The 21,421-nt window shown below is 55.0% G+C and overlaps 11 protein-coding genes across 11 annotated transcripts; 3 read left to right on the top strand and 8 right to left on the bottom strand.

Moving 5' to 3' along the window:
* Window positions 1-309: 309 nt before the first annotated feature.
* MGL_1446 (uncharacterized protein) lies at window positions 310-1,449 on the bottom strand (the record flags this gene model as incomplete). The annotated part of the gene is made up of 1 exon (XM_001731211.1): window positions 310-1,449. The coding sequence occupies one exon, from the start codon at window positions 1,447-1,449 to the stop codon at window positions 310-312; it is 1,140 nt and encodes a 379-aa protein (XP_001731263.1).
* A 433-nt stretch (window positions 1,450-1,882) lies between these two features.
* MGL_1445 (uncharacterized protein) lies at window positions 1,883-3,142 on the bottom strand (the record flags this gene model as incomplete). The annotated part of the gene is made up of 1 exon (XM_001731210.1): window positions 1,883-3,142. The coding sequence occupies one exon, from the start codon at window positions 3,140-3,142 to the stop codon at window positions 1,883-1,885; it is 1,260 nt and encodes a 419-aa protein (XP_001731262.1).
* An 849-nt stretch (window positions 3,143-3,991) lies between these two features.
* Window positions 3,992-4,414, bottom strand: MGL_1444 (uncharacterized protein; the record flags this gene model as incomplete). The annotated part of the gene is made up of 1 exon (XM_001731209.1): window positions 3,992-4,414. The coding sequence occupies one exon, from the start codon at window positions 4,412-4,414 to the stop codon at window positions 3,992-3,994; it is 423 nt and encodes a 140-aa protein (XP_001731261.1).
* A 506-nt stretch (window positions 4,415-4,920) lies between these two features.
* MGL_1443 (uncharacterized protein) lies at window positions 4,921-6,138 on the bottom strand (the record flags this gene model as incomplete). The annotated part of the gene is made up of 1 exon (XM_001731208.1): window positions 4,921-6,138. One exon carries the CDS (start codon window positions 6,136-6,138, stop codon window positions 4,921-4,923), a length of 1,218 nt encoding a protein of 405 aa, XP_001731260.1.
* Window positions 6,139-6,604: 466 nt separating this feature from the next.
* Window positions 6,605-6,919, top strand: MGL_1442 (uncharacterized protein; the record flags this gene model as incomplete). Its single annotated transcript, XM_001731207.1, has 2 exons — window positions 6,605-6,796; window positions 6,824-6,919. The coding sequence occupies 2 exons, from the start codon at window positions 6,605-6,607 to the stop codon at window positions 6,917-6,919; spliced, it is 288 nt and encodes a 95-aa protein (XP_001731259.1).
* Window positions 6,920-7,178: 259 nt separating this feature from the next.
* On the bottom strand, window positions 7,179-8,771 carry MGL_1441 (uncharacterized protein; the record flags this gene model as incomplete). The annotated part of the gene is made up of 2 exons (XM_001731206.1): window positions 7,179-8,485; window positions 8,516-8,771. The coding sequence occupies 2 exons, from the start codon at window positions 8,769-8,771 to the stop codon at window positions 7,179-7,181; spliced, it is 1,563 nt and encodes a 520-aa protein (XP_001731258.1).
* Window positions 8,772-9,141: 370 nt separating this feature from the next.
* MGL_1440 (uncharacterized protein) lies at window positions 9,142-9,816 on the top strand (the record flags this gene model as incomplete). The annotated part of the gene is made up of 1 exon (XM_001731205.1): window positions 9,142-9,816. The coding sequence occupies one exon, from the start codon at window positions 9,142-9,144 to the stop codon at window positions 9,814-9,816; it is 675 nt and encodes a 224-aa protein (XP_001731257.1).
* A 543-nt stretch (window positions 9,817-10,359) lies between these two features.
* Window positions 10,360-13,758, bottom strand: MGL_1439 (uncharacterized protein; the record flags this gene model as incomplete). Its single annotated transcript, XM_001731204.1, has 1 exon — window positions 10,360-13,758. The coding sequence occupies one exon, from the start codon at window positions 13,756-13,758 to the stop codon at window positions 10,360-10,362; it is 3,399 nt and encodes a 1,132-aa protein (XP_001731256.1).
* Window positions 13,759-14,173: 415 nt separating this feature from the next.
* On the bottom strand, window positions 14,174-15,094 carry MGL_1438 (uncharacterized protein; the record flags this gene model as incomplete). Its single annotated transcript, XM_001731203.1, has 1 exon — window positions 14,174-15,094. The coding sequence occupies one exon, from the start codon at window positions 15,092-15,094 to the stop codon at window positions 14,174-14,176; it is 921 nt and encodes a 306-aa protein (XP_001731255.1).
* A 1,377-nt stretch (window positions 15,095-16,471) lies between these two features.
* On the bottom strand, window positions 16,472-18,196 carry MGL_1437 (uncharacterized protein; the record flags this gene model as incomplete). Its single annotated transcript, XM_001731202.1, has 1 exon — window positions 16,472-18,196. One exon carries the CDS (start codon window positions 18,194-18,196, stop codon window positions 16,472-16,474), a length of 1,725 nt encoding a protein of 574 aa, XP_001731254.1.
* Window positions 18,197-18,781: 585 nt separating this feature from the next.
* Window positions 18,782-20,416, top strand: MGL_1436 (uncharacterized protein; the record flags this gene model as incomplete). Its single annotated transcript, XM_001731201.1, has 1 exon — window positions 18,782-20,416. The coding sequence occupies one exon, from the start codon at window positions 18,782-18,784 to the stop codon at window positions 20,414-20,416; it is 1,635 nt and encodes a 544-aa protein (XP_001731253.1).
* Between the last annotated feature and the right edge of the window lie 1,005 nt (window positions 20,417-21,421).

The following is a 21,421-nucleotide window of genomic DNA, read 5'->3' as shown; positions in this document are numbered from 1 at the left end:
CAGAGACAGCCGATGAAAGCGCAGCTACGTCGGCGGGCGTCCAGTGTCCGCCACGCACTACATCCTTTCGTAGGCTCTTGATGTGCATGCGTACAGCATAATTCGGCCGCGTGCCCACAGCCAGGGCAATATGCTTCCATAGCTCTTCGTGCATTTGCTTCTGCTCAGGTCGGCGGTGCCAGATCAGTTCGTCCAGTGCGCCTTGGGTGAGTTTGTAGTGCTGTACGTGTCAGCTTGATCAGCTTCTCATCTCCTGGCTTCGACCTGCCCATCCCCCATTCGCGCAGATGTCTCCATCTCTTCTCCCTTTCACTGTGCACGCACAGATCGCGCACCATAGGTACATACCTTGCAAAACTTGTCGAGGGCAGCTGTAGCGCGGTCCTCTTCGTCCTGGCTCCAGCGGCCTGTGCGCCATGTCAGATTGTACGCTTCCTTGAGCCAAAAGAGACGATCACTCGAGTATGCATGCTCAAGCACCATTTGCTCGTACGACTGGCCTGCATGCGCTGCGACAAACGCAGCGCGTGCCTTTTCCTGCTTGGGCTTCATCCTGCGCGTCGAGGCAGCATGTGTCGGCAGTGTGCCAGTGGCCATGGGTATACCTGTTGGTGTGGCAGAGGCGGCAGCCGCTGCTGCTGCTGCTGCTGCCGCTGCCGCGGCGGCTTCTGCTGTTTCTTGCGTCGCGTGTGGATTCGTGAGTACGAAAGGCAACGATGCGTCCAGCACAATCGGTGTCTCGTGACGGAACTGAGGATGCAAATGAGGAATCGCTTCATCGACAACTGACGCCGGGGCACTCCCCGCTGATGTTGGCTGCTCGTGCTCTGCACTAGACAAATCGGATCGAAAGCGCTTCACTGCGCTGGTTGACTCCATCTCGTCTTGCTCAGCAGGGGGTCCTGGTCGCTTCGTGCTGGACGACGACGACGGCGACATAGCCAACTCTGTAGAGGCGCTATCTACGCCTGGTCCTTGCTTCCCTTGTGTCTGTAGCATGGTATTCGCTTCTTCTGCATTAGACTCAAATGTGGCACCTGCGCGAGCTCCCAGAGACGTCGATGAATCCGCGGTGTCTTGCGACAAAGACACGTTGTCTCGTGCTCCGTGTGTGCCTACTGGACCGACAGTCAGTACATGCCTTTCAGCTTCAGGTGCTCCATTTGTCCCCATGTTTTGTGGTGTTCGTGCAAGCATCTCTTCTGCCACTCGCTCAGATGGCTTCGGCACTGGTGATGCGGATGCTGACGGCGATGGTCCTGCTTCTGGCTCTGGTCCTGGCGTTTCTGTCGATGGCCAGCGCGACGAACGCGTCGAAGCAGGCCCCGATCCATTCCATGTCGCACGATTCCATGTAGATGTTGCGAATTCTGGAGCTAAGGATGCAGTTTCTGACCCGCTGCTACTTGACAGCATAGCATTCCGTGCACGCTGTGCACGCTGCTCCATACCTTTGTGTGTGTGGCTTGGCAGCCGTGGTGGAGTGATGAAAAATCTGGCCGGCTAAGAAATTCTCCACAGAACAAAGGTGGAGTCATGGAACAAGGTGAGAGGGTCTCCTAATACAATACACTAGGGACAAGAGCAGTGAAAAGAGTTCGTGGGCGGACGTAGTGACGAATAGGCACAACCGCATCCATCACGAAGAAGAGGAACATCCAGGCAGTTTCAGAATGTAAAGAAAACGTAACATGCATTTTATGCAAAGAGGTCGGAAAGAAAACCACATCTGCTTGCACCGGCACACGGTCAGACCACCTTAATGCGAGCGACCCCTGCATGACCTTGACCCTCTAGCCACCGGATAGCGTCTCACCCCACCCTTATCGGGAAAAAAAAAAGAACGCATTTTCTACATATCTCACAGACTATGTGGCGGCGTCTATGGCTTGCGCACCGTCCGCTCACTAGCCTCACGGATGGCCCACGTGAGTGCATACGTCTTGGCAGCATCCTCGTACGAGCTTAGGATCGGCGACGTGCCCTCGCCATGCTCAATGCAGTCGATCAAATTCGACACCTCAGAGAAGAAGGGATCATCATCATTGTACCGCAGTACCTCCTCATGGTCATCGCCAGGACGGCGGATGTACAGCATAGGCGCATTGTAAGGATCAATGAGACGCAGTGAGTATCCATCCGCGAACACGTCAATCTCTGTTGAATAGTTCGTGCCCTGGAGTGCGACGGCGTGTGTCAAAGAGCCAACGGCGCCTGACTGGAACTTCCACGTCGCGCAGGTGATGCGTGGGATCCGGTTCTCGGGCTCAATCAGCGACTCATCCACAGGGATTTTGCTCAGTTGGCCCGCTGGCTCAAAGTACTCGAGCGAGTGCGCCATGACAGTGCTGAGGTCCACCTCACCACCAAAATAGCGTGCCAAGTCGCAGAAGTGCGTCGCCTGCTCGACGATAGGCCCCGGGTTCTTAGACTTGTCCCACCAGTCAAGCTTAGCCGTGTGTTCGTATGCCATGATGTAGCGCGCATTGATGGCCATCACCTTCAAGTTGTTCTCGGTGAGAATTTGCTTCATCTTTTGCACGACCTTCAAGTATCGCAGCATGTATCCCACACTGACGAGACTGCCATTCTGCTTCAGCATCTCGGACACCTGGAATGCTTGGTCCACAGGTCCCGTCGACACGGGCTTTTCAATGAACAATGGCACACGCGGTAGTCCGTCTGTCAACAGCATCTCCAAGTTGCGTCCAGGCTCCGTGCCTCCGCGGTACGCTGGCGGGGAGCCCACCCATACCGCATGGGGATACGTCTCAGGCGTCACCGAGTTCATGTAGTCCTTGAATGAAGGGTACACGATGGTGTCTTTATATGCACTGAGCACGAACGACTGGCACTTCATCCTTAGCACACGCTTTGCACGCTCCGCGCTTGGGTCAATGAGTGCCACCACTTTCAGACGCGGCCCGAGCTTGTGTTCAAGACGGAACGTGTGGTTCCATGGACCTTCGTCGGAACCGAAGTTGATATTGCCCGCTCCTACAATCACAACACGAAAGTCAGCTCCAGGTGCAGGTGGCTCTTGCTTGTCCATCGCTGTCTTGGCATGGGGATCAAACGCCAGCGTCGGCTGCGTAGCTGGCCGCATCACACGCGCCGACACGTGGAAGGACGATGCTCGCATCGCGCACGTCGCCACACAACCGCGACGAGTGACGGATGCGAGCATCGTTCGCATGGCTGTTTTTGTCAACATCATAGACCGTTTGTGACCGATCGTCGGTTGAGGCTGGGTACCGTCGGAAGGGTATGGTATCTCTGCCCAATGGAGGATGCACGACCGGATAACAAACCCCAGAAGGACCAGCCGCACGTGCCTTAGTCATGAACTCAGTCGCCTCATAGCGAGGAATTCTGCCTAGTCACCCTACCCACTGGCTCGTTTGGCAAACAGGGGCCCATTTAGGCCTGTGCATTTTCACGTACCAGATGTCATTTTCGGGAGTGGGGGTGGGGGTGGGGCAACGATAGATTCTGTGGACTGTCAATTTTTCTGCTCCCAAATTGTCTTGAGATCCTATGAGTAGGGAGGCGACTTGCTCGATATAACCACGCCCACCTCGCTCAACTATTTGTTCTTTCCAAGACGTCCACCACAAATGTCGTAGTATGCGCTGAAGATGAATCCTTTTTTTTCTTTGATGTTAGCGGCCCCATTCCTATTCCCTACGTAGTGTTCGAACTATGACTCTGTGGGCATCGTACGACCGGCTGGCTCTTGTCCGCACAGTATGGCTAGGAAGATGCGTGGCCACTTGCACGTATGGTAGATGTGGCTACATGTATATGGTGTGCAAAAAAATCATGGCATATCATGAAACATACCATGGACGTGATGTCGTGGCATGCGATGCGATGTAAATGATTTGACGCGGTGCGCTAGCCCGCTCGGTGCTTGTGATACCTGTCAGAGAAACTTGGCTCGCGCATACTTGTTAATGTTGTTGTTGCTGTTGTTGTTGTTGTTTTTCAGCTAGCGGCGTGCACCTAGTCGTTCATTGAGATACTCTGTAGTTATGTTGCCGTCTCTGATGTCAATCACTTTGCCGACATCTGCAAGTGTACAAAATGTCGGCAGCGCCGACGTATAGAGTGTAGATAGTTCCATGTTGGTCGATTCAGGTGCCCAGTACACAAGCACTAGTGGGTACGAAATCCGACCGTCTGCATGTTTCATCTCATATGAGAGAAGGACAAAGCGCGGTGAATGCTCGGGCAATTCTTCCGCGAGTTCTTCTGGTGTGATGGGATCGATAAGCTCTTCTTTTTCAAGAAGAAGCTTTGGCTTGTTGATTTTGACGACAAGTGCTGCGTTCTTTGATGTCGATTTCGACAGTCGGAATGATCGCAACTCACTCTGCAGCGATGGTTCGATGTCCACTGTTGATGCGGACATGGATTAAAGGGCCCAGCGATGTTGACTGGATGATGAGATTGGTCGATCGCGTTATTTCTGTGTGCGTGTGGAGCACTTGAACGACAGCACGAACGACTGTGACTTGACTCTAGTAAGCATCGATTTACGCGTCCGTCTACTTCTGCAACCTAGCGCTTGATTCCGTTGCGTCCAAGTGGAGGCAGGCCCACGACCGAATCCTTTCATGACAAATGCGCGCTGACTCCACTACGGTGACATGGACGAAATTTGGCCCAAATTCGAACTTTTCGAATCATATTACCACTGTCTCACAGCATGGGCGCAATGGCGGGGTGTGACATATTCCACGCCAATGCTACTATGCCAATCCTGATCACTTGATCCGTAGAAGTATACACTATACGAAGAAAATAGAGAAAGAGAGAATGTGAAGGAGAAAAAAAAAAAGACAAGGAATGTAGCAAGGATGATAACATGCATGGCAAGAACCTAATGATGCAAACGCATTCAAGCGCAAGTAACAGCTAACGGCGGCGCCTATCGACCTGCGTTTCACATGCACGTCGGATAGCCCAAGTAAATGCATATGTATGCGCTGCGTCGTCAAACGAGCATAGGATCTCATCCGATTTGGACGGGTCCTCGACAGCATCAATCATACTGGACACTTCGGAAAAGAATGGATCATCATCCGCATACTTGTACACTTCCTCATGATCGTCGCCTGGACGACGAACGTACAGAGTTGGAGCGTTGTACGCATCGACGAGTCGCAACGAGTAGCCGTCCGCAAACACGTCGATTTCAGTGAAAAAGTCGCGGCCATGCAGTGCAATGACATGCATCAATGAGCCGACCGCACCCGATGTATACTTCCACGTAGCACTTGAGACGCGAGGCACACGCTGTTCAGCGGGGATCGTTTCGTCCTCATTGAACGCCAACTTGCTCAGCTTGCTCGGCGCCTCAAAGTGCTCGAGAGAATGGGCGACGACAGAATCCAGCTCGACCTCACCACCGAAGTAGCGTGCCAAGTCGCAAAAGTGTGTCGCTTGCTCGATCACTGGGCCAAGACTTTGCTCCTTGTTCCACCACCACTGCTTCGTCAGGCGCTCGTAGGCTATGACGAAACGGCAATTTACAGCCATGACCTGGAGCTTATTTTCGGCAATAATCTGCTTTAGTTTCTGTGAGACTTTTAGGTAGCGCAGCATGTATCCAACAGAGAGTGGGCTCATCTTCCCTTCAATGTATCGGCTCACCTGCATGACGTCTTCGACGGAGCTTGTCGTGACAGGCTTTTCGAGAAATAGACCAATCCCCGGTAAAGAATCCGCCAGAACCCTTTCCACATCGCGTCCGGCATGCATACTTCCTCGGAAAGCTGGTGGTGAGCCGATCCAAACTACATGCGGGCGAGTTTCTGGCGTCACACTAGCGAGGTACGAAGGTACGTCTTTGAATATGGCTGTGTCCTTGTAAGCACTCAGAACAAACGACTCGCGCTTTTTCTTCAGCACATTCTCGGCATTCTCAGTCACAGGATCAATGAGCGCTATCACTTTCAGACGCGGCCCTAGCTTGTGCTCGAGACGAAATGAATGGTTCCATGGTCCTTCAGGCGATCCAAAATTAATCTGGCCCGCACCTACAAAGACGACTCTCACGTCTGGACCAGGGGCCGGCGGAGCCTGCTGATCCATGGCAGTTGGCTTGGTCGCTAGCTCACTGTCTGTTGTCATACTCAGGAGACAACAAGAGGTATGCAGCTATGAAATGAATAGCCGTGGGGATGCGAGTAATTGATTTGATCTTCCCTTGGCTGTACTGATGTCCTTGGCGGTCGAGTTGCATGTCACGTATTTCGGCAATGACTTCGTTCCTGCCTTCTAGGCCAGATCGGCGACAAGAATTCTGATGCGCGCCGCGCAGCTGACCTCAGTCATCGATTCTATGGATTCGAAAGCCGGATCGAGCGCGCCCACATCTGGGAACTCGCTATCAGGCGAGGCTGCCAGCCTCCCACCCGCGCATACGTATCACGTGACCCACATGGATTTCGCCCAGCACTGGACTTTCTAGTGGCAGAGCGGCCCCTCAGCCCTGTCGTTTGTCAGGCGGCAATTCTTTCGGGCTTGCCTCGGCTCGTGGTGTGTTATCCACTTTTCCAACACATACACCACCAAACAACGTCGTCTTTCCGCCGACATGCCTGTTCCTTTTGAGGCCATCATTCCTATGGGCATTGTCGTTGCCCTCTTCGGCGTGACCGGTACGGGATACAATGCCGTTGCGCATTTGGCAAACGAAGGCAAGCCGGTGCGACACAACCTTGACGAATGGGAACGCATGATGATGCGTCGTGATCAACGACTTACAGGGACAAGACGTGGGCAATCGGTACGTTTTTGATTTGCTAGGAAACAGTCTATTTGCATGAACGGCACGTCTAACGAGCAGCGAGAAGCTATCGCCCCCGAACAATTCGCCACCAATAGCGGATGGAGCGCAGAGCGGATCTAGTTGTGAAAGTAGCCATACAATGAAGGAAGAAAAAAGTAAACGAGATATGAACTACTATCAGTGCATCTACGACATGGATTGGCCCCTTCCCAACCCATGTCTGAATCCATCCCACGTTAGAGAAGAGAGAGCAGCAGCAGCAGCAGCAGCAGCAGCAGCGGCGGCGGCGGCAGTGGTGGCTGCCGAGTCTGTCAATCGATGCAAGTGGATACCACTACTGCGCGACTGCATTGGTGCGCTACGAATAACGAGAGAGTATTTAGCGACGTCGGCGACGGCGCTCATTCGGGTTCTTTCGCCCTATCCCAAGTGCAGGTAATTCGCCCTTCGACTGTGTATGTGCGCCAGTGAGAAGGTCTGGGATCCAGTCAGGGTCGGCATATCGAGCTGTGAGAGAGTCATGGCCTTTTTCCAATGCTCGCTGCAATGCACGCTCCTCGCGGTCTCTTTGCACCTTCTGCTGCGATACAGCGCGCTGCCATTCGAGCTGATCTTCACGCAAAATCGGCACGCCCGTCTTGGCATTCTGGCTCTGGCCACTAGGCCGGCCGCCTGAGGCACTCCCAGGTTTGGGCATCGGGAGCGAGTAGATAGTTCCACGGTTTCTGTACTGGAAGTTGGGTTTCAAGTGCACTTGCATTCCTGCATCAGAGCCACCACCTGTTGTGACAGATGTGCGTATGAGTGTTGCATTGCCGCAACTCGGACAGAACTTGCGCTCTGGGTCTTTGCAGATGCGATAACAAGCGTGGCATCGAAGAACCCAGCTTTTGACCCGCTCAATACGCGCGCCATCGACACTGACCAGGTAGAGTCCCATTTGCAACAAGACATTCTGCACGGCAAAGTCGCCGGTCATGCAAGCGACACTCATACGCGCAGGCGCTCCTCCTTTGCGTCCACGACGACGCCGACGACTCTTTGTGGCTGTCGATGAAGACGCTGCTGATAGAGTGTCGATGGAAGACTCTTCTGTAACAATGCCAAGTGCTTTGTTCTTGTGATGCAATATATTCTCCGGCGTAATCCATTCGCCGCCGTTGTTTTCGTCATTATCGTTATCATCATCATCATCATCATCATTATTGAGGTCGTCTTCATCGGAATCCTGCTCCTTGTGCGACCTGGACGTCACAGTTGTGAACCCATCATTGTGATGGTGCAGTGGCTTCTTGTCACTCTGCATGTCTGACCGCTGCGTCGCATGCGCCGGCGTCGATGTCGCCGAGCCATGCTGTTGATTCAACGGCTTTGATGAAGAGCCAGAGTCAGCCGACTCACTCACTGGCGTATCTGCTCCAGGAACAACAGGGCATTTGGTTGGTAATACAGGTTTGCCCGCCTCTGAAATGGTGCCTGGGTTTTCTACTGCGGCTGGTTTCTTCGTCGCTTTTTCTTGGAGGCGCTTCTCTTCATGCAGTTGTTGTCCAGTCTTACCGCCAACAGATTCACGGATGCGCCATGTGCCATGCGCCTCAATCTCGAGCGCATATGTTAATGCAAGCACATGCAAGTCAGGGTGCGATAGCACTGCATAGTCTCCTGTCTGCTTTGCGAAATCCATGACTCGTGCGTCAGTCTTACCTATTCACGTACTTTTCTTCATCGCCTGAGCACCAGGTTCGCGAACTTCCAGATCAATTTGGCCCGTCGTGTGTAGTGTGTGCAAGTAATCGCGCGCGCGTGCATCACGAAGCTCGGCCACGACGGATGGTGGAATGTAGTACTTGTCGGCAAGGCCGGTAATACGTGCCTGCACAAGAAGTGGCGCTGCATCTAACACGAGGGACTGGATCTTTCTCGGATTCTTTGCACTGCCACTATCATGGCCATTTTTGCTGGGGCCAGTCATTCAGACTGTGAGTCGTCCTCGTTCGAAGAACGATCTTTTTGTTCACCTGACCCTTTCGTTGGGCGACGATGTGTGTGGATCCAATGTCAAAAATTCTTCGTCGCTGCTGCCATAGGATCTCGGCCGAACTCCACACACCCTTTCTCAGCCACACTTTCAAGCGCATGGACGTGTGGTTGAGACAAGCAGGCACGGCGTGTCAAAGTGGGTGTAGAATAGCCAAAAAAAGTTAATTGCGCCGGGCCATTCGTCCAGATACAACGCCATTTGAAGGATCGCGCACATGAGCTTGTGGCGACCAGCAGCGCACTGGCACGATGCTGCCTTGCAAAACCATGCCGGGGCGAGCCTCATGATACGGCGAATCCGGATGCCGTATCGAATGTATGCAACGACAAGTACAGAGGCGGACTTTTATGCGATTTTAGAAGTGCCACGACATGCATCCAAAGCCCAAATTAAGAACCAGTTCTACCGACTCTCGAAGCAATACCACCCGGACGTGAGCAAGACGGAGGAAGGAAAGATTCAGTTCCAGCGCGTGAGTGAGGCGTATGCGACGCTGAGCAACGATGCACAGAGACGAGCATATGATCAAAAACTAGGGGTTGGGCGCTCTTCGACCATGTATTCATCATCACGCCGGTCACCACATGACCCGCCACCCATGTCGGCCGCATCGCGATTTGCGCATGCCCGTTCTGCATGGGAGTACCAACAACGGACTCACCAACGCACACATTCAGCATCGCCGCGGTATTCGGCAGGCGCACGAAGCAGGATGAACCATAACACGATGAGTGAAACTACGCATCACTACGCACGCATGGCGGAACGAGAGGCCAAACGAAGTGAAGCACGGCAGCGATATGGTCCGACGCCTGCACACGCACATGCGAATCCTAGCAGTTACCGGGCATGGAGTGAGAAGCGTTGGAACCATGAAGAACGGCAGGCGGAGATGGCTAGTCCTGTTGTCCGCTTTTTGCAAGTGGCATCTGTGATGGGCGGTGCCATTTGGCTCAGCCACAAGCTGCTTTCTTGACTGGGGACAAAAGGAGGCCTGATTGTGGTAATGATGCTGGCGTGAACTACGAACTAGCTCAAACATAACCAGTCCGCGGCCAGGGAGCTTGAGGGGCTATGCCCTGAAGCCTGCAAGGGCAAAAGGCACTATTGGATTCCTCGTTTGGGTTGGGTACAGGAACGTGAGGATTGCGTGAATATGGTCTTGGACATCTTGCGGGCACGTGTGACAGCCGTTTTGGCTTGTTGAAAGACTCACCATCATGTGTTTGGGTTCTAGGAGCCACTAGCGACGTGTACATACGATTCCTACGCACTCCAGCGTACTAGTCAAACAACAGAGAGGGGCCTCACAAAAAAAAGACACCAGACCCTGACAAGCGCAAACCCAAAGAAAGAAAGAAAGAAAGAGAGAGAATCAGACAAGAGTGGCTGACAGGAAAATTAGAAAGAGATGGAAGAACGGTCGAGATCGATGAAATGCAATGCACCACATGTAGCATTCCTCGATCCATTAATCCATCAAGTATGCGATGTTGGCGTATGTGTGCGTGCCCAAGTCTTAGTTGGCACCCTTGTCGAGTGACGTCAGCACCATGGCATCCTTGGACGTCAGCTGGCCCGGGTTGAAGCGGGCATTCTCCAGCTGCACACGCATGCGGCTGGTGGGACTTGGTGGACGCGGACGGAGGCGCTGTGCCTCTTCCAGTGTCATAGTCATGTTGCTGTAGGAAGAAATCACAGGTTGAGAGAGGTCGCGGCCGATGGTCGCCTTCATAATGGCCTTCATCCAGCCACGTAGAGCGACCTCGTCGTCGAGGCTGAAGTGGTGCGTCCGTTCCGTGTCATGCACAATCTTGAAACTGAAGCCGCTTCCAGCAGATTCGTCCGACACCACCTTGTAGCCATGCAAGGGAATCAGGTTCTTGACCTTGTCTGCACTAGGATCGCGCAGCACAATGAGGTCCATTCCATGCAGTACCAGATACCGGCTGTTCCACCTGTTGTAGCGGTCCCCGCGCTTCTTGATCCAGCCTTGCCGATCGATTTGACCAAGACGGTTCAGAACCGTTTGTCGCTCCGTTGGGCGACCACCTCCCGCCTCGCCAGCGCGATGGTTCTCTGTGCCTGTCAGCAAGCCTTGCGGTCGATGTCCGCCCTTCGTGTATGGTAGCATCGACAGCGCTGTTGTTGCTGCTGTGCCCATAGCCGGATTGCTTTGCAAGGCGGTGCGTGGTGGTCCGCTTGGCCCATAGCTGTTAATTGTGTTCATAAAGCCTGGCTTGCCGACGGGCGTGCCTGTTGGCGGCATAGTTCGGGGTGTGGCTAGCGTTGGAGTGCCCTGTTGCTGCATTGACATTGGGGGCACATTCGGGCCAGGACCACTTCGGCTAGGCGTACCCGGCCCTGAAGGCATTACCGCACTAGGCTGTGATCCCCACGGCGCACCCATGCTCGGCGGCTGGCCACCGGGGATGCCAGAGCCCGGGGTGATTGTCGGCAGCGGGCTTTGGCTTGGCATCGTACTGGGCATACCAGGCATTCCTGTTGCAGACACGGGTTCGGGGGCCATGTCTCTAGGCACACCCACGGGTGCCGCCGATGGCGCCGCCGGGGGCACGACTGGCGGCGTCGCTGGCATGGGCGTCACGACCTTGTTGGTCATTCCTGCTTGCTCTTGTGGGCCTCCTGGGACCATCGTAGGTGGCGCGTTCTCCATGCGCTGACGGTTTTGCTGCCATAAGAGATCCTGCTGCTCCATGGGAGCGGAGTTGGGTGCAACTGACGCGGATGGAATGGGCGACGGGCCACGCTGGTTCAGATTCATACCCTCGCCGGACCCGAAGGATGGCAGTGGGTTGCCATGGGATTGCATGTAGCCCATCGGACTGGACTGAGGTAGTGGCTGGCTTGGCACGTTATTCGTGCGTGTAGAAGCCGAGCGAGGCATACCAAAGCCAGGTGCAGAAGCACGCGCAGACTCGGGCACAGGCGCAGCGAATGCAGTAGCACCTGGCGATTGAGCGGATTGCGGCGCTGACATGTTCAAGGCCGGGCTTGCACTACGAGGGTTGGTCACTGCATTACCAGCGATCGATGGCGACAAACCCACGGGAGGCGCAGCTTGGTTCATAGAGCCATCGCCACTTTGTGCACCAGAGCTCGAGAAACCAGGAGTGGCCTCTTGGATCGGGGGGCCCAGCGACGAAGGTGCACGTTCTGTCGCAGGTGCCAACGCGTGCGGGTCTTGCAATTTGGGCGTTGACTGCGAATACGGCATTGGTTGCTGCTGCTGCTGCTGCTGCTGCAGTTGCGAAGGGCTCCTGATCCCCGGTGACACAGGCGCATGTTGATGGTCCCGGTGCACAGGGGAAAGAGGCAACTCTGTGCCACTGGGACGAGGCGACATAGGCGAAAGCGGTGCTGCTGTCGCGGACACGGAACGAGGCATCGTCGACGTGTTGTAGGGCATGCGCGAAGAAGCATCGCGAGGGGACGTGGCGGATGGCGACATTGGTGTTCCATGACGCAGCTCATCAATGCAATTAGCGACCCTGAAACGACGACCGTAAGCGATGATGTCAATTTCCCGCAACGTGTGAATGTCCAGGGACAAAAGCGTTACACCGTTTACCTCATGCTCGCGGAGCTTGTTCGTGATTTGATCGTCAAAGCCCTTTGATATGGCCCAGTCCACCACATCGTCGATGGACCACGAGAGTGGGTCGGACGTCGCCTCTGCAGCCGGTTCATCCGCCGGTTCCTGTGCAGCTGAGACGTCAGGCATGCGGTTTGGCACCTGTGGCTCAGAGACGGGAAGCACGGGATCGCGTGGTGGCACATATGAGGCCGACACAGACTGAGAGTATGTGTGCTTGGCGACATCGGTGCCTTGATTGGGCGGTTGCGAGGAGATAGCCTCCTGGTGCGACGACTGGACAGAGTGAGACGGCTGCGATGCGCTTGGACTGCGAATGCCACCACCAGCATATAATCCAGCAGGGGACTGTTGCTGCTGTTGCTGCTGCTGCTGCTGCTGTTGAGGCAGCGACAGAGAAGAAAGTGGTGGTGACGTGGGTGTCATGCCACGCTGTTGGTTTGCTGGCAATTGTGAATACAATGGGTTCATGCGATTGTCATTGGGATCAGCAGAGGGACCGACAGAGGCCACGTCCTCGTCGTCATCCAGCTCACTATCATCGCTCATCTCCAGCATGGCCAAAGGCACCACTCCCTGCTGCGACGACGATTGCATCTGCCTCGCATTGGAAATACTGCCTGGCTCACCGACGCCAGATGGCGTGTCCCACGGCGGCTCTTGAGACTGCAGGCTCTTCTGCGCATTCCTCGCAAGCTCGGCGCGCGCTGCAGCGCGCGCCTGGAAATCGCGCTCAATCGGATCATCCATATCAGACGGCAGCTGTTGCGAGGGCGATGAAATGTTGCGAAGGGAAGGCTGGTCCTGTGACTGTGGCTGCATTTGCTGGGGTGGTTGCGTAGTATGCAGCTCCGAGAGCGCGTTCTCGATGTCGTTCATTGTCGAGTGCATGACACCACGTTCATCAGGGACAGCATGCGAGTTAGTTGCCATGCCGGACGTAGCGGGGCCCGAGGCATGCGTGACGGGCGAAGCCGTCGATGACAATGGCTCTTGTTGCTCTGGTTGCTGCAACTGGGCCATTCCCATCGTTGGGGAGCCGATGTGCGGCGAGTGCTGATAACGGCGCGACATAGCCCCATTCAGCATAGTCATGGCGGCAGACTCGTCGTACGTCGTGTACGAGAACGGAAAAAGGCCGGTCTCGCCACGCTCATTCGTCCCTTGGAACCAACCATCACCATATGCGTCGTCCTTCTCAACTACCAGTACCCGCTCACCGACACGGAAACTCACTTCATCTGGATTCTCCGCATCAAAGTTGTAGAGCGCATACACGTACTCGACAGGCTGCGTCGACATCGTGCCCAGCCTGCGACGATCAAGCAAGCACGCGGTCAGTGGGGAATGTGACTGACTCGCAACGCGGACTGCGTGCCTTCGATCCCCGAGTCGCACGAATACACGGAACTATCACGTGACCAAACGTAAAACAGGGAATCCAATCTCTAGTCCTCATGAGCGTCTGAACGAGCGAGGAGAAAGGGGAGGAAGGAGTGTGAGCTGTGGGGCCTGTCAATGTGGGTCTGAGAAACACCGTTGTGCGAATCCGTAAGGACTTGAAAAAATCGTCTCGACTTTCCCTTTCCATCCGATTGTGAGTATGGAAAGCACCCGAAATAGACACGCGAGCTGGAAGTATAGCAGGGTGTGCAGCGGCTGCGCGTGCCCGCCCATAAAGAAAACTTGTGGCATTCGTTGTGTCCCTATACTTTTTCTATATGACAAAGAGAAGGTCCATATCGATCGGGTGTGAGGCACTGAGCTGCGGCTTCTGGGAGTACTTAGCAGCGAGGCAGTCACGCGTCGCGTTCAGAAGCTGCTTGTATGACAGTTGAGGCCATTGAGACAGGACAGTGATAAACGCCCAGCTCATAGCGCCGGTAGCCTTGCCCGCCTCGACGGCATCGGCACTTGTCTGACAGTCCTTGCAGCCCGACAACATGATCACATCGGCACCGGACGAGCGTGTTTCGCGCGTGTACTTTCCAGCACGCGTATTCAGCGTAGTTGATTTCACTGTGTTGAAGAGGCCACGCACCATACCGCCAACATCGCCGCGTGCGTAGTCCATGGCTGCATTCAACAGACCTTTGCCCACATTCATAGAAATGTTCGTTTCTTTGATTTTTCCTGACGTCGTGTATACATACGGCAGATCGAGCGCCGTGCCAGAATGGCACGAATCAAAGAGCGCCGTCAGTCGGCACCCGATAGGTAATGGACGCACCAATCGAGCGTGCATTTCGTCATCGGCCATTTGTCCAGTGAACTGGTAATCCAACGGAAGAATCGTCTCATTGTAGCCGTCTTCCTCATCCATCTCCACGGCACGCTCTTGTCCACCATGACCCGAGTAATGGAAGAACAGTGCGTCGCCAGGCTGTGCATCACGCACAAGCCAGTACATGGCATTACAAATGTTTTCACGCGTCGGCTTCGTCCGTGGGTTGTCCGATGCCTCGTCAGTCAGAATCACCATGTCATCTGGGTGGTAGCCAGCATGTTGACGAATGAAATTCGCCATGTTGTGCGCGTCATTCCAGCATCCATTCAGCTGTGCGCTCGTACCGACGTAGTTGATACCAATCAGCAGAGCTTTGCGCTTCCCCTGCATGTTCGAGTATTCGTAACGCATGTCTGTTGGTTAGCATGCGCGCTAGGAGACGCAACAGGAGTGTGTGTGCGCACACACACACACACACTCTCTCTCTCCTCTTTCAATGGATTCGTGACGTACTTCCGTTCATTACGCCGCCTTGCGGGTTCGTCTGCACATAGCCCTGGTACTGCGGCGGACCTACAGGTCCTGACGGCATCTGGTACGATGTCGGTGGTCCACTGCGGAAACCATATCCCTGCATCGGATAACCATACATCGTGGATTCTTGCCAGTGTGTTGGGAAGGTTGGGATGGCGTGTTCCGTGTGGCCAAGCAGCCCGTTAACAAATGGTGTGTGTTTCTGTTTTGTTCAGCTCGTCCAGGGGCCTGGTTCCTGTCCTCGTTTGCGCCTGGCAGGCCCATGCCACGCCGCCTCTTTGTCTCGTCCTCCACATCTTCTTCATACACAGACGCCAAGGCCGCGTCCATCCACGTGCAAGCTTATCCACACCGTCATCATGGATCGTGACGCATCTCGAGCACGAGCCTGGTATGCAACGTTTCCTCGACAGTTGGAGTGTATGTGTACCGACCACATATGTAGCCTGACGTAGTCAGATGTGCATGATGGCATCCAAAAAGGGGACAGAGAGCGTGCGTTACGTGCATTGCTAGATGCGCGCCACGAGCTGCAGGCGGCTGTGTCTTTTCTGCCACCGCATGATATCCAATCCTATGAAAATGCATGGGGTGAGCTGCATCGTGAACTCTCTCGTCCATCACGATCGTTCCGATTCCAGGGCCATCAAAAGCATGAGGAAACAAGCGATGCTAGCATCGCCGCCAAGGTGATGGAGCCCGCCAACGAGGCGATAATCACAGCCCATCCCTCGCCGGGTGTCTTGTCATCGTCAACCACTGTACGTTTGCGCACAAAGGAAGTGATCAACATGCCGCCGTCGACGGCTGCCGTGTATCTCGTGCATCTAGATACCTGCTTCATTCATATGGGCGACGAGCAAGTGCCTGGCAGTGTGTTTCTTGACGGATGCAAATGCTGTGTGGTGACGGGCTCAGCTGGACAGTGCCGTCTATCGAACTCGTCGAATATCGTTGTTTGTATTGATACGCACACCCCTATCACATTGGAAGGCTGCCGGAGCATTTGGATTGCGCGTCCAGGAACACTGCAGCGCCGCAACTCTCCTGCTGGCTCGGCATGTACATACTCAGATGTACGAGCACCGTCTGTCATGCCATCTGTTCAGGACTTTGATGATATCTTCCACGAACAACTGCACCACACCCCCTTGCCGGTAGGCATAGCTGCAGACCTCGTGCGACATTGGGACGAGCCATGCGCACTGCCTTCCATTCTCAATGCGCCAGACCTCACATAGTGTACATGTCTACTCATTTCCTATGTGCAGAGGACGCTTTTCGTCGCTTGCGCCGACGGATCTCTTTCTTGCTCATCACGGGCTGCGCACCGACAACATCATCGTCGGAGCCCGAATCGATACCACCACTATCGCGTGACGGACTCTCGGTGCTACCGTCATTATCAACGCCGTCCTCTGTCCCAGCGTCTAATGACTCACGCAGTCTTGCATATTCAGCCCGAGACACAGGCTCGCCCATCACTATATCAGCACTCACGCCAGGGCCATGGTCGTGGCCATCGTCGTCACGCTTGATCGACGCGGCCTTGCGCTTTTTCGGCGATGTCATCGTTGTCGGCTTGCTGGACTCTTCCATCGTGATGGGCTCACGCAGATAGAAAAGGAGGTAGGCTGACGGGTCGTCGAGTGGGCACTGCGGGAGCTTTGACACAAACGAGTCATCCATGCGAAGCCACTGGCCATCAGCAGAACGCACGCTTGCGACATAATGACCGACATTCGGCCCGCTGCCGTAGTGGTGCACTATCGCAAAGAGTCGATATTGCTGAGCGGCGCCCAGCGTGCCGAGGTCTGGCTCGTCTTCGACATCTGCGCCGAGTCCCTTATCTCGCTCGCTCATGTACCGGCCTAAATGCAAGCGGTCCGAGTAACTGATGGGCTTGTTGATCTTATTGCCAAAGATGCCGAACCGCTTCAGATGCACCGTGAGCACCATAGGCGCCTGGTCGATAGAAAAACGTTTTGTTGCCTCGACGCGCCGCTGGCAATGATCACATTGGTACTTGTCGGCCAGAGCCTCAGCCGCCGTAAATGCGTCGAGCGCTTGCTTCACAGTGTGGATGCCTTTCCGCACGTCTAGGCTCAGGTCGAGCATTGGGTCATATGTATCCGAATTGTGCCGACAGCTGTAGCACGTTACGCGACTACGCAGACGACCGCCAAAGATACGCTGGATCAGTGTCGTGCTGAGAATGGGGTCGTTTGGCTTGATGTCCTTTCCAGCAAAGCATGTGCATGCCTGCTGCAACGCCTCTAGAAGTAAGCGTAAATACTCGTGTGCATCTTCTTGGCGCCCAGGCCGTAATGGTCGTGCAAACTTGCGTAGGTTTGAGACGAATGCCGTTGGTGACACGGCAGATGCTCCGCTGTATGCATGCGCAAAAAAGTCCTTCATTTCCGTGAGCGCATTGAAGGAGTTGGCCGCCTTTACAGCCTGTTTTTGTGTACGCGGGACGCCATAGCGACCTAGCAACGTAGGTGCACTCTGTGTGAGCAAGGCTGTGGCAAGTGGCGGCGTGTGCAGGAGAGACTGCATCACACTGTTCATGTAGCACGTATTCCCACGATTGTGCAGACCGGCCGCACGCATGTGTGCACGAGGAAAACGGGGTATGATGCGTGGTGTGTACAGGGGCTGGGTAGGTGCGCTGACCGTTCGAAGAGATGTGCCTGCAGTAGAAGCAGAAGCATCCGCGTTGTCGTTGGTGCGCTTGGAAGAACGACTTGGCTGAGCGTCGACAGGCTCATTCACAATCTCCATGTTCGACGCACGCGCGGCATCCAAGCTCAATGACGCCTTGAGCTCGTCGCGTGAACTGCCGACGAACCGCACTGGCTCATCAAGCAAAGAACGAAGATGCGCACCAGGCTTGATGGCATCCTCTAGCACATGCTGTGCACGCGCGCCTGGCTTATGCACCTTGCCTAGCCGTGTACCTGGCACTGTTTGTGCCATGGTCGGACGGTTTGTCACTTCCGTTGGCTCGCTTTTTTTTTTTTTTTGGGCCCTCTGACAGTGGTCTTCAAGACAGGCCTAGAAAGAAGCCATAGGTTATCTCAGCATGATGTCATCTACTCTTGAGATGGATGAGCTCAGCTCGCGCATGGGCCACGCATCCAGCGCGACCTTAAAGGCCCAACCAACGTACAGCCGCGTCATACTCTCTTGTAACTAGCCCTTGAGTGGGTCAGCAGTGATAGACAACGACGACAGGACAAACTGGCTCGTCCGCCCCTATAAGGTTCAAACGAGGCAGAGCAAGGAATCCATGGGTACGCATGTGCATGGCGCGTGTATGAGTGTGTGGGTCCATACACACACTCGCGTACAGGTCCTTGACGCTAACACAGAAAACAGACCCGTCGTTGCAGAAATCCCTGTTCGATCGAACATATGAAAAGCGCAAGGCGGCAGCACTAGAGCTCGAGCGGTAGGTCCTGGGCATGCGAACTTGAGAGCGGAACAAAGGAGCTGACTAGCGCTGTTAGACAGGTCCGCGATACACTAGCGCGCGGTGATCGCGCTCGCATCGATCACATCATGCAACAGCTCTGCACCTTCCTCACGCAAAAGCCTGCGCCCAACGCCAACGCGCGCAACGGTAGCTTGATTGGGCTCGCAGGCATGGGGATTGCACTTGGTCAGGAAATTGCCACGTACTTGGACCAAATGATCGGTCCTGTGCTCGCATGCTTTAGTGATGCTGACCCCAAGACGCGCTACTTTGCATGCGAGAGCTTCTACAATCTTGCAAAAGTGTGCAAGGGTGAGATGCTTGTGTACTTTAACGAGATTTTTGTCGTTCTTGCACGCCTCGCGGCTGACTCGGAGGTATCGGTGAAGAATGGCGCCGAACTGCTGGATCGTCTCTTCAAGGACATTGTCTGTGAGGCTGCGCCCCATTACGTGTCCATGTACCAGGACGTGTCTCAGCTCCGCGCGCGGCAGGACCGCGATATCGGCGTAGAGGGCGGCGAAAATGAGCTGCAGGTCGCCCGTGAGAAGGCTGCGCATGAACGATATACGAAAGCGATGCATCTCGAGCATGACCGGCGGAGCACATCCATGAACAAGGCATTTTCACTCGCTCGCTTCGTCCCATTCCTCGCCGAACGCATGCAGGTCGTGAGTCCGCTCACACGCAACTATATCGTGAGCTGGATTGCCGTGCTCGATTCTGTGCCGGATCTCCAACTTGTCGCCTATCTCAGTACCTTCCTCCCGCATCTTTTTCAGTACCTGAGCGATCCCAATACAGACGTGCGTGTTGCAACGGCCGAGGTCCTGGCCAACTTTCTCCGCGAAATTCGTGAAGCCGCCCAGCACCAGGAGCCGCCTCTCTCCGGCTCCAGGGAGGCGAGTCGTCTCTCTCATGCTGCTATGGACAAGAACGCGCCTTCACATGTGTCCTCTGCAGCATTGTCCGCCCCCTCCGCCTCGCCTGGAAGTGCGCCATCACAGTCCAATGCGCCAGTGTTGGCTTCTGCATCCGACTCCGCGCCAGGCTCACCGTCTTCCACGACCTTCGGGCCTACGTCTGATCCTGGATCACATGCAGGCCCCGTCTCTGACTCAGGGCCAGCGCCCACACGCGACTTGGATGTTCACGCCAATGACGACGAGCTAGTGTGGGTGAACGGTGGCCGCGTGCGCGTCGAGTACGATGCCATCCTGGAGATCTTGCTTGAGCAAGTACAGAATCAGGACGAGGAAATCCAGGCGACGACTTTCGAATGGATCACCGAGTTCCTTCATGTTGTGCCATCGATGGTCGTGCCGTTTGCGCCGCGGCTCATATCCGCGGTCCTGCCGTGCTTGGCGCATCCAGCTCCTGCGATCCAGTCTGCTGCGATCAGGACGAACAAGCAGCTCTTCACGGCCGTGGAGCGGCTCTTGCCGAACGAGGATGCGCCTGCATCGAACGCTGCAGAAGGCATTAGCAACCCCAGTGCCGTTGGTGGTGGTATTGGCGGAGGACTGGACTATTTTGCGACGACCCATGCCCTCAAGCAACATCTGCTGGACCAGCACGACCAGGCGCGCCTGAATGCACTGGAGTGGCTCATCATGTTGCATGCCAAATGCCCAACGAAGCTCTTCTCCATCCACGATGGCAGTATCTCTGTGCTGCTTCGTGCCTTGTCCGATCCCAGTGAGGACGTGATTACTATGTGACATGCGGCTACTTGCGCAGATCTGCAGCCGTGCCGATGAGCACCACTTCCGCCAGTTTCTCACCGACTTGTTGCATCTGTTTGCCACGGATCGCAAGCTTCTTGAGTCTTGGGGCAGCCTAATCATCCGCCAGCTGTGCGTGAAGCTGCAGATGGAGCGCGTGTTTTTCGTGCTGGCCGAAATTCTCGAGTCGTACGAAGACTTGGAGTTTGCCTCTATTATGGTTCAGAACCTCAACATGCTTTTGGCTGCGTCGCAGGAACTCAAGCCTCTCCGCCGCCGCATCCGCGCTCTCGACACGCGTGAGGACCAGCAGCTTTTTATTCGTCTGTACCGCTGCTGGAGCCACAATGCCATTTCCGCTCTCTGCCTGTGCCTCTTGACACAGTCGTACGAGCATGCCTACAATATCCTTCGCATCTTTGCTGATCTGGACGTCTCGCTGTCCATGCTCCTTCAGATCGACAAGCTTGTACAGCTCATCGAGTCGCCAATTTTCACGTCTCTACGTCTCCAGCTCCTGGAGCCTCAGCAGAACCCGTTTCTTTTCAAGTGCTTGTACGGCATGCTGATGCTTCTTCCACAGAGCTCAGCTTTCGCGACGCTCCGCAACCGCTTGCATGCCGTCAATGGCCTGGGCCAAGTTGCTTTGCCGCCTGATCCATCTTCCCGACCTTACTCTGCGTACTTGTCAAATGCAAGCCAAACATCGAGCGGTTCCGCTGGCGCGCATGCAAATGCGAACATGCCGTCTTCTTCCGCCACCACCTCATCGCCGTCTTCTTCTTCTTCTTCTCCTGCACCATCTTCTACACCAGCATCACGCTACTCACGCTCGTCCGCCACATCGTCGGCTGCAGCTACCACGCACAATATCCCATGGAAAGAGCTGCTCGCGCATTTTCGCTCTGTGCAAATGCGGCATGAGCGTTTGCGTCTAGCATCGTCGTCGTCAACATCGACAGCGGCTGGCGTACCGGGCGTACCGGGCATACCAGGCTCTAT

Source organism: Malassezia globosa (genome assembly GCF_000181695.2).
Source record: "Malassezia globosa CBS 7966 chromosome Unknown mgl_sf_3.1, whole genome shotgun sequence".
Lineage (NCBI taxonomy): Eukaryota > Fungi > Basidiomycota > Malasseziomycetes > Malasseziales > Malasseziaceae > Malassezia > Malassezia globosa.
The sequence above is the reverse complement of the archived record's forward strand: the minus strand, read 5'-3'. Positions and strand labels throughout refer to the sequence as shown.